Source organism: Nematolebias whitei, chromosome 15, assembly GCF_014905685.2.
Source record: "Nematolebias whitei isolate Nwh7 chromosome 15, NemWhi1, whole genome shotgun sequence".
In the NCBI taxonomy this organism is placed as follows: Eukaryota; Metazoa; Chordata; class Actinopteri; order Cyprinodontiformes; family Rivulidae; genus Nematolebias; species Nematolebias whitei.
Genome location: NC_056512.1, coordinates 27131952 through 27143889, shown reverse-complemented (window position 1 = coordinate 27143889; position 11938 = coordinate 27131952). Strand labels below are relative to the sequence as shown.

Genomic DNA, 11938 nt, shown 5'->3' with positions numbered 1-11938 from the left:
ATTTTAGCTCATAATTTCGTAATTAATGGACATGCTAACCATTGACATTTTATTTTATTTTTTTTTACAGATACTGTTTTTATTTACTTATTTATTTATTTTGTCCAGTCTTCTTGACTTTGCAATGAGGCTCTTTAAAAATTCCACACATCATCTACCACTCAGTTATAACATCCATTTCTGTATTGTAATAGTTGAGTAGTTGGAACTAACAAAACAAACAAAAAAAAAAACTTTCTGTACATTTTCCTTATCTTTATGTTCTTTATGTTAAGATTTTTTCCAGATTGATTATTTTTACATGAAACTGTCACTTGTAAACAACAAAAGGAGAATCAATGTGAGGATCTTTTGCTGGCCGTTTCTTTCAGTTTTGTGTCTTGTTTGCTTGTTTTCCTTGTCTCAACGAGAAAGTAAAAATTGTATTCTTTTCCAAATCTAAGGTATATTGTGAACCAAGTGATAAGCTTGTATTAAAGTATTTCAGGGTAGAAGTTTCAGTGCTGCTGGACATTGTCAGAGTTATTCTTTTGGCAGTCTTTTCAACTTCTCAAATGGCTACTGTCTAATATTTGTGAATATTTTATGAATTTAGGGTACATTACAGCTACCCAGACAGCAACAAGATAAGGTAATTAGTTCCTTTCAGAAATATATTTATTTTTATGTAATTTGCAGCAATGCTTAAAAAAATCACTTAATAAACTTTTAATTTGTTTAGCTGTTCTCATTTTCTAGACTTATCCTATTAAGAAACTAATTTGATTAAATATTTTCATTTGGTTTGGCAAAAATCTGAGAACTAATTAGCTTTACATTGCAAAACAAAATTAAGGTAACTTTTTTTTTCAGGTTTTCCTCACTGATCCTCACCTTTTCAAACTAAAATCCTAAACTAAAATTTGAGCCCCCAACTAGTTAGACTTAATTTCTCTCAACCAGCTGGCCGGACATACACAGCATTTTTAAATCAGATTTGCTTATTTGGTAGCGGAAATCATTCTTTTAAACAAATCTATTAAGAACAGTATGAAAACAGCTGTTAATAATAGACAATAAAAATGTGTTATTGTTTCTGAGAGACAAATATACTTATTATTGACGAAAACTGTATTTTTTTATTTTTTGCTGACAAACGACACATTTTGAGAAGTTGAGCAAAAATAACCAACAGAAGTGTTGTTTAATCAAAGTTCATTTATGTTTTTCATAAAGCCTGAAAAGAAACCAAACATACAGCATCCACGCTCAGATGTGTCCTACTGGCTGGATGAAATGGTAGATAGGAGTGGTTTTCTCAAATTCAGCATCAAGTCCATTTTTATGTGTGTGAGACTGAATACCTAAAACTGCCTTATTGTGTTCACCATAGTTCTCTGCACTTCAAGTAGTGTAGTTACAAAACTCGTTTATGTGTCTTTAAATGTAGGAAGATTCCAGCGGAAATTCTACAAGCTTGCTTTTTTATATAATGTCATCAATGGCGAACTTCAATCTTCTTCACAAGTTGCATATTTGAGGATATATATATAGGAAGCGTTGATCAAATCTTTTACGTTTTGCTTTCAGATTTTGCACATACAACCATGTTGTTTTCATGCACTGTAAAGAATTAGGATCTCTGCATTAAAACAGAACGGTTTGCATCTGATAAAGCTCAACAACCATTACAGGGAGGGAGAAGGGCTTTTCCAGTGCAAATGGATCACTGATCTTCCATCTGCAGCAGAAACGTTCTCTTTGGCGCTCTCATTTCAGCCGAGTGCCGTTCATAGGGCTCTGCATCCACAAAACTCCAACTCATTAGATAAAAGTTAAAGCGATGATTCTCTTCGAGAAGACGGTTGATTACGATCAGTTTCTGTCAGCTCAGACAAACACATTTTATCCTGCTCTTTCGCTTCACCTTCGTCTACCTCCTCATCCCTACTGATGAAGGCCAGCTCGTTCTCGTAGCAGAAGGAGTTGGCGCCAGAAGTTAGGAATTTTCTCTCCTCCATGTCCTTGGCGCTGCACCTGGGCGTGGATGGCACTTCAAAGGTTTTATGGAAGTAGGCGTAATCTATCCGGTACTGGCTCCTCTCCTCGAAGATGATGGGCTCGAAGCGGTGACCCCACAGGATTTCGGAGGGTAGGTAGGAGCTGCGTGCTTGTGTCGTCATGGCCGTGGCCTCCACCAACCCTTCGAGTATGATCACTATCTCAAAGTCAGACGTTTCGAGGTCTTGCTTACTGATGCCAAACAGTGGGCTTTCTTCATCGATCTCATGTATGATGGTGAGAGGTGCAACCAAAAACAGACGGTCTGTGCCTTTGTCATATCCAACGTTCATGTCAATCTGATCCAAGGGGATGTACTCACCCTCCTCTGTGTAGCGAGGCTTAACCAGCTGGGCTCGTACATGAGCCTCCACAATGTGGCTCTTCCTCAGATTAGCAACCCTGAACATGAGGCACAGTTTTCCATCTCGCATTGCGATTACTGCGTTGTGGCTAAACAGTAGCGTCTCTGCACGCTTCTTAGGTCTTGCCATCTTGGCCATGATGGCACCAATCATAAAAGCATCAATGATGCAGCCCATGATGGACTGAAAGACAACCATGAAGACAGCTGCAGGGCATTCTTCGGTCACACAGCGGGCTCCGTACCCAATGGTCGTCTGGGTCTCAATGGAGAACAAAAAGGCTGCAACAAAGGTGTTGACCTTTGTGACACAAGGAACAAAACTCTCATCTATTCTGTCCATGTCACCATGCAGGAGACCAATGATCCAGAACGCTAGGCCGAATGTCAGCCAGGACACCACGAATGCCAGGCTGAACAGCAGGAACATGTATCGCCAGCGGATGTCTACACAAGTTGTAAAAATATCCGATATGTACCTTTGGGACTTATCATCCATGTTCGAGAAGTGGACGTTGCACTGGCCGGTCTTGTTGACGAACCGGCTGTGGCATTTGCGCCTTGTATGGATCTTGCCGTTGCCAAAGCTGCCCACAGCCGGCATGGTACTCAGTCTGAGTCCTTCTTCTTCACAAGACAGGAAGCTGTGGTGGTGAGCTCTTCCCACACTCATGCCTCAGTGAAACACAGCCAGGGGGGTACTACCAGTCCCGCTCATCAATCACTGAGCAGGCTCACAGAGGTGCACAGCTCAGTCCAGCACAAGCTAGAATCAGTTGTCAGTTCCTGCAGGGGGAAGAAAAAAAACAGGAAAGAAGTGTTTTCTCCAAGAGCAGGAATAAACAAAAGAAACAAGACAGATCTGTTAAGATCAAAGTTAGAGAGTATTGTTTGACCTTCAAGAATGAGTTATATTTTTCAAAGTGTCTTTAGAAAAGTTATGAACAATTATTAATTTTAAAGTTTTTGAATGACCTCAGTTGACTATTTTTCTGACTGGACTGAGGAGCTAAAGTTAGCATCTCTCTAGACTTGGAGACTAGTTACGACTAAAAACTCCAAGAAAGTCAGTGAACTTGCAAAAGCTTCTGAATCTCACTTAATTCTGAATGTTTGCCATCAAGCATCCAAGATGTGCGTCCATGTTTTACCCAACTTATTGTTGAAAATCTTGCTTTTTTATGCACATCAGCAAAACTAGACTTGTGCACATCATTGTGTTGCCCACCTCCATCTACATTGTACCGGTTCGGCCTGGTTCAAATCCACAGACATCCCCATGTTTATGATTTAATCTACCACAATCCACTTTGTCAATGAAGATAGCCATGACCAGTTTTTAAATAATTATTATCAGTTTAGTTTTAGACCTGGACAATCAGGGCTATAAACTTAAATGTTTTTGTCTCAAGACGTTCCCATGAAGGCACGAAAATACACCTCTAGAATTTAAGGGAACTAAATCGAATCAATTTGAGAAACCTGCAACAATCCTGAGACTTTTCTTTTTTTAAAAAAAGAAAACCACTGTAACATTTTTGAGATTTGAGTTTTGTTAAAGTGACACGGTGGCTCAGTTGGTAGAGCTGCTGCCGCTCAGTGAGAAGGTTGCCGGATCGAATGCCAGCCGGGGGCCTTTCTGGGTGGAGTTTGCATGTTCTCTCCGTGCATGTGTGGGTTTTCTCCAGGTACTCCTGTTTCCTCCCTCAGACTAAAAACATGCATGTTAGGCTGATTGATAACTCTAAATTGTCCCTAGGTGTGAGTGAGAGAGTGAATGGCTGTTTGTCTCTGTGTGTCCCTGTGATGGACTGGAGACCTGTCCAGGGTGTCCCCTGCCTCTCGCAAAGTGACTGCTGTATATGAGCACCAGTGACCCCCACGACCCAAAAAAGGAAGAAGCGGGTAAAGATAATGGATGGATGGAGTTTTGTTAAGACAGCAGCAATCCACTTTTGTCTTGCTCAGACTAGCCATTAGCTCATCAATCTAGTAAAACTACATTCACTTTCTCCAAACTGATGTCAAAGAGCTATCTACAACAGGTAAGATATTTACTGGTTGTGACCTATCGATATAACCTTTTTTCAAAAGGTTAGAGCTGCTGACATTGTTGGTTCTTTTTTTATTTGCACATTTATTTAATCCTCTCTTTATTGTTTTAAAGTATTTGCTTCTGATCAAAGAAGAATATTGTGTTTCAGTCAAACCATGGCATTTTTTCTTTATTGATTTAGTTTCTCCTTTCAGTGTTTAGTCTAAATGTTGCTGACGCTCTTAATGTGCAACATTCAAACCTTTTTGTGTGTATTGATGCTATTAGTGGTGACATTTAGGGTAAAACGTTATAAAGAGATTCTCTGTGTTGGAAACCTCGCTTCAAACTGAGACGCTTACCTTTATTTGGTAACCTACAACATTTATGGCATTTATGGCAGTTTGCTGAGATCCCTTTTTTCATGCACCTTGGGAAATAGTGCAATTCATGCAAAACACATTTTACTGATCAACGTGGTACAGAAATAGCCGGCTAATCTAATGTTCTGCCCTTTTATGTGATGTGTCTTGTTTTTCATCCAGCTGGCACCAATATGAGAGCCACTGGAGGGCTGTGATGAGGCTGCGAGAGCCCCTCGTGGGGCTAAAGCGGGAAGTAATGAGGGCTTAAAAAAGACCGGGCAGAAAACTTGGTCTCATGGTGAAGATGGCGTCAGATGTGAAGCGTCAGAATTCCAAAGGATATCGTGGAAAAAACGTCTAAAATAGTTTGAGCAGCCAAATAATCTGCTTTATCATCAGCCTGATAAACGTGACTGCTGAATGAATTTATATAACACAAAGGTTATGCTAGAAAAATGTATATTTCCTTCAACTAGAATGAACCTCAAAGTCCCACGCAGCAGTGATTAGATATTTATCACTGACAGGCAATCGTGTTTTTGCCCTATGTGTGAGTTCATGTGTCTGTAAGCAAACTGTCTCATTAACCACTGGACAGATGTTGGTGGAACTCTCAGAATCTGATTACCTTGTGTTGTCAACCCAATTCAAGATGGCTGCCACAGCCAATGAACTTTCTCACACCAAAATGTCGATAACTCAGTTCATTTAACAAATACTGAGGTAAATCTTTAAAAAAGCAGAGTGTCATCTCCAACTTGTACTCTGCCATCTTTGTTTAACATTTCAACAAATACTTTTGGAGTTAACTCTGTTTTTCTGTTAGCAAAATATCTCACTGGACAGCGTTTAATGAACTCTTCAGAAAGTGGTTCAGTGGTTAGAACTGTTGCCTCACAGCAAGAAGGTCCTGGGTTCAATTACGGGTTTGGACCTGGGGCCGTTCTGTGTGGATTGTGCATGTTCTCCTCATGTTTGTGTGGGTTTTCTCCGGGTACTCCGGTTTCCCTCCACAGTTTAAAAACATGCATGTTAGGCTGCCTTCAGGCCCAGACCTCTCATGAAAAAGAGATCAATGATCTCAGCAGGTTAAATCAAGGTTAAAAAATAAATTGGATGTATATTAACATCTGGTTACTTTCTAATTTCTGATTATATTGACATACCAGCTTTTTAACTAAATCCAATTTTTCTGATCACACCAATGAGACCACGTCTGATCACAGGATACTTTTTAAAACACTGCAGCTTAAATATTTTAGATTTTTGATTATTTAAGTTTGCAGCAGCATTCAGGATCTACAGCCATGATACAGTCAGTTTGGGATAAAAGCAGGTATGTGGCACCAAAATACTGCATTTTTATTAGACATTGTTAAAACTCATGGAAATCTGAAAATGGACATGAATATCAGTGTCAGCGGTGCAGTCGCTGCTCTACATGTTTTTTCCTACTCGGACACTTTAATTCACAGGACACTTTGGCAAGAAGCTGCACCTGGTGTTAACGTCTTAATGGTATTTTCCGTTGAATAGATGGTCACAGGATTTTATTTTAGGATATTTATTATTTAAAAAAATTTAAAGTAGGCCACTTTATATAGTCGATCAGCCACACCTGGTGCAATCACCAAGATCATTGTGTAACCAGATTAAGTTAAAACGAAACATTTACCTCATCATTTTTTTTAAATAAATGTTATTTTCACACATCTGACCTGTGCAATCCAACCAATAACTGCAAACAGCCGAGTGGCCAGAAATTTTAAAATAAAAATCTATAAACTGCGTTATTGCAAAGGAGCAGCCCCATACATGTGGTGCAAAACAAACTACAGACAGACTAAGACTAATGTATATTTAGTATATATTACCGTTATATATTATTTATATATAATATGTATTATATACATTATGTATTATTATATTTATATTGTTAACTCTGTCTCTATGAGACAGTAAAGCATAAAACAGTTGTCTATCCACCTTACTTATCAGTACTCATGATATTTTATAAAAGAACAGAACTTGCTGCCTGCTGTTTGCACAATGAACAGTCAGTAATCAGACTTTTCTTAATTATACTGCAGATATATTGGAGACACACACTCTTATCCTTTCAGTAAAGGTCCAAGATGATATAACTGAGTGATTTTTTTTGTCTCGTTCATTTCTAAATATATGTTTTTTTCTTCTTTAGAAAAATAAATAATTAAAAAATTAGTTTTGTTTAGAGGGCAATAATAAAACAGAGTTCTTCTTTTGACAGTTTCTCAGTAAAACTTCTAAGAATGGCGTCGTCCTCTGTCACTTGAATTCTGCACAGAATAGGACGTGGATAAGTTCACACTTTTGAGATCTGGAAAAACAGTTGTACGGTTCCGACAACTTAAAACATAGCGGACTTCTTATTGTTGTCCTTGAGCGAGTCTCTGCACGCGTTCGCTTTACATAATTTCTATTTCTCAGTTTCCTAGTTGCTAGGAAGCAGAGTGTGAGTGTCTGAGGGGATATTAATATCTAGTATTTTGTGTGACTGCTGGTCGTCTCTTTCACAAGTCCCAGTCTGCCTGCTGAGCTGTGACATTAATCTGATGAGAATAACAAAGTGCTCTCACTCAAGATATATTTCAATTGAACAAAAAATATATAATTTTTTTCAATGAAGCAGCCTGAAATGAAAATGAGCCTACCTTTTCTGCATGTGTTCTTGTTTATTGTAGATGAATAACTTCTCCCAGACGTCCCAGTTTCTTTCCCTTTAGCCAAACTGTTGCATGTTTTCCCTTGCAGCGTGTCTTCTCTCCTGCTAAGGGTAGAACCACTCTATCCTCCTGAAGCAGGACAGTAAACGATCAGAGAGGATCTTCATCCTTCTGCCTAATTTAAAATAATCTGTTTCTGCTCAGAACTGGAGATTTCAATCTTTCCTGCTGTTAAATACTCCAGAGTTGCTGCTCAGCTGTTATCCAGTGGATCAGAAGTGGAAAAAAAGACTTCAGCGACACTTGGAGTCATAATTTGACCCTGAAAATAGACCAATTTGATGACAGCGCTTCAAAATCAGACACGTATAAAGGCCTGTTGATTCAGTCCAGTAAAAAATGTAATTCTTTCCAGTTTGATCTGGAATAAAGAGGGCAGTCAATCTCTCCTCTTCCAGTGTCTCTCACTTTCTTGGTATATTTGCCATCTGATCTTGCTCTGCTGCATATCCCACTCCGTATCCTACATCCAGTGAACTATTGCTCACCGCTCGGCTCCATTCCTCCCCCTCCCTCCTTCGGTGTCACTGTAGATACTTGGCATTTGGAGGCAACGTGCTCTTCCTCTGTGATGGTCAGCTGGTGGTCGCCCGCGTCGAAAGGACCAACTGGTTCATTCAGGACTGATAAGTCTGCAACACAGAGATTTATCTGAGATTGGCTGGATTCATTTTTCCACAAAAAAATGTTTATTTGTGATATTTCTTTGTTCCAAATGACTTTTATCCTCAACCCTTCTGTATTAAACTCTAAGCACGATAAACCTATAGCTGTTGTCGTTTATTCATTTTTTTTTAAATAAATATTTCTTATATTTTTTAAATCTAGGCTAAATGTTTTAGAGAGAACAGTTTAGGTTCATTTTCATCAGAAAGTAGAAAAGCTCCTGTTGAACAAGCAGGGCGGATGAAAACCTCGTAGGCAGTTTCTTACTGAGCATCACTCTTTTTTTATATTGGTGTGTGTGTGTGTGTGTGTGTGTTTGTGTGTGTGTGTGTGGTCTTCATGGTTCACAAAAAGTAAAAGAAAGGTCTAATCTAGCAACGTTTTGAGCTAAATGCCAATGTATTTAAAGCTTTAAAAATAATTTAAGCCAATGTTTTATTTACAGATGTGTAGTTTTATTTGCAATTGTGTTTTATGCTTTGATGTTTAATTTTAAAAATACACAACCTGTTTTGAATACTGTGTTGTCATCCAGCACCACCTTACAGAAATGCTCTACTTAGCTCTGGACACCTTAAACTGATAGTTTGCGGATCTATGAAAAGGTTATGCACAATGAATATCTTACCTGTTGTAGATAGCTCCTTGATGGACCTCCGTTTAGATGTTTCTGATCAGATTGATGAGCTAATGACAGGTCTGAGTAGGACCAAAGGGATTGTTGCTGTCAGTCAACAACTCCAATCTCAAAAATATTCAGAGGTTTGTGCGATTGTTATCGTTACGTTGTCATTCTGATAGGAATATATGATTACTGCTAGAAGTGCCACAGACTACACCAGACATGCTACAGCTAGTTGCTGCTGCTATTTGTGCTATCAAATAACAAAATTAAATCTAAATACCATGTATTGAACATGCACTCCAAAAAGAAGTTGCTGATTGAATTTAACAATTTTTTTTAATGTAACTTTTATTGGAATTGTAACTTGAAACACCTAAATTTGATAAACTTTCTAGAGTTAATGTAGTTTCTTCTTATTATTTTGTTATAAAGGATACATCTGACACATTTTAATGTAATTAAACACATTAAATTAAACAAATTTTTAATATATGATGTATTTTTGTCATCAGATTTGTCTGACTTTGCACTGTACGAGTTAAAATTAATCTGTTACAAGAAGTCATGTCAAAATATTTATTGATTCATTCAGCAATTAATTTAAAGTTAGGCACCACTATTCTATTTTAAATATTATGTTAAACTGATCTATTTTTTAAGATTTTCTTTCTTCATCCACAGGTTTTAACAAAAATGCTGAAATGCCCATTTTGCACCACTAGGTGGTGATAATACATTTTAAAAATCAAAATAAGGCTAAAGAATGTGATTAGTTGGGAATAGATTCCTGCAAAACAAAATTATATATTTTTATATATATACCACTTCCACTCTGTAATTGATTATAATTAACAAATAATCCAAGTTTGGTGGCAATAGGATCAGGATAAAGTGAGACAAATATCTTTTTTTTTAAACAGCTCATATTTATTTCCAAGGCACCTAGTACCCTAGAATAGGGTCCACCAGAATCTGAATATTTTAAAAACTACACTTTAGAAAGTTATTATTTATTTTTTTATTTTTTTTGAAAAAATAACATAAAATAAAAATGTCACCCCAAACTCCAGGGTTTGTACAGCGGGAGCAGCATAAAATCCTGTTTTAAGAATATATGGAATGGTGTAAATGAGGCTTCACATTTTCTGTCAAATTAAAAACCAGTAATCATATAAAAATAAAATAAAGTCACTTCTCAAAATAAAATGTTTACAACCATAAATGTAACTTTAAAATAAGTTAATTGTGTGAAATGTGTGAAAAAAAATATATTATGTGTGCTTTTATTTTTCTTCATCTGGGGGCAATCAGTAGAATAAATTATTTAACAAGCCAATAAGCTTTACAAATAAATCTGTTTAAGTAAATCAGTCTCAAGCTTTAGTATTTATTTATTTTTTAGTGTGATCTGCAGTTAGCAGTGACGTTTATCTGCTCCAAAAACAGTCTGACCTGACCACAGCCCTTCATGGCCCATCTAGGTCAACGCTGTCAATGAAATCTACTTTTATCTCAGTTTTTAAAAAGCATCATTAATAAAAGAAATAATGACGTGTAGAGAGATCCATCCATCCATCAGTAGTGATTTTAGCCTCTTTTTGGAGGTGTGCAAGCACCCCTAAATTTTAACTTAGCACTGCTGAAAAATAAAGTTAATTTCTTTTTTTTCTTTTTTCCTTGTTGCGGGGGTGCAGTTGTGGATTTGGGTTCTGTTTATTGCATTTATGATTCAATGCAACAAAATAAACAAATTTAAAAGGTAACAGATCATTGTAATACTTGGTTATTTACATAACGACGTTAATTGCTGGATGTCCGGCCCAGATTTATTGGCTTTCAGTAACTGTGGCCCCCTGAGCAATTTAGTTGAATAGCTCTGCTTTAGAGGGTCAAATACAGATTATTCCATTTCCAAAACCTAAACTGAGTCTGGAAAAATATAAAAGATGATAAAGCCCTGCGGTCGACCTCATGAGCAGCTGAATACAACAGTGATAAACAGGAAGTACCACATGTTCATCTGTATGAAGGTAACTGCAGGTGAATCCTACATTTTCTGTCATAATTACATTGTGTGTTTAATGGTTAAATTAAAGGTTAATGCTTAAAGCTAGTTGTGTTTTGTTTTGTGTGTTTTATAAGTAGATATAGCTATGTTGCTATTTCTGGTTGAACAAGTTTATTCTTTGTTTATTATGATCAGTTAATACTAAACTGACTTTGAGCAAAGTGTTTATTATGTTGTGTAATGTAAAGCAGAGCGCTACGTCTGTAGCATCTTAGCTAGCTCTTCTGTTTTACACACTGCTAGCTTAGTGCTACTTCTTGTTGTGCTGAGCTCTAAAATAGTTATCGAATCAAATAAACTGATTCAACTTATGGTGGTCAACAATGTTTAACAACCCATTAAAATACACCAGAATGCAGGAAATGGCATCTACTTTATTCAAAAATTTCTGGGGGAGGACCGCCCTCTGCCGTCCCCGCCCCCCACATAATGAATGCTTCTGACGCCCATGGCCACCACATTCTTCCTTCCTTCCCTGCTTTGTTCCTTTTAAACCTAAGTTTTTGGAGACAAGAAAGTGGACTGGATGGTCCAGTCCTGGTCTGACCCAGGTCACCACAGAGCTTAGCGATGTACTAAGACGTCTTCCTTAAAGTGTCACAGTGTCACCTCTAAATAGAACAATAAATAATATTCAACCTGAGTGAGTTTTACTTCTGCTGAGGCAGAGGAAGGATACTGTGTCAGGTGTTATCAGGTGTGCAGAGTAATTTTTTTTATATTTGAACATGATCACAAAATATTTATGAGGAAAAGAGACAACAGAATTTAAAGACATCACATAAAATACTTGTTTTTATGTTGATAAAAGTACAAAATAAGGTCAGAAAGTGATGCTCCAGAAGCTGTTCACTGTAAGTGTGATGAAATCAGGACTGTAAATGGGTTACGGGCCCAGTCAGGGGGTGGCAGAACAGATGGGGGGACGTAAAGTGTGCATTCTGGACTGTGCGGACCCGGTTCTTCCCTCAGGGAGTTATTTAAAGGCCTCCTCACTGCAACAGGGCGAA

At 37.6% G+C, this 11938-nt stretch overlaps 1 protein-coding gene across 1 annotated transcript; it reads right to left on the bottom strand.

The window, feature by feature from the left end:
• Nucleotides 1-1356: 1356 nt before the first annotated feature.
• Nucleotides 1357-7818, bottom strand: kcnj12b (potassium inwardly rectifying channel subfamily J member 12b). Its single transcript, XM_037688926.1, has 2 exons — nt 7498-7818; nt 1357-3190 (listed from the first exon to the last, which is right to left on the bottom strand). The coding sequence occupies exon 2, from the start codon at nt 3075-3077 to the stop codon at nt 1815-1817; it is 1263 nt and encodes a 420-aa protein (XP_037544854.1). The 5' UTR covers nt 3078-3190; nt 7498-7818; the 3' UTR covers nt 1357-1814.
• Nucleotides 7819-11938: the final 4120 nt, after the last annotated feature.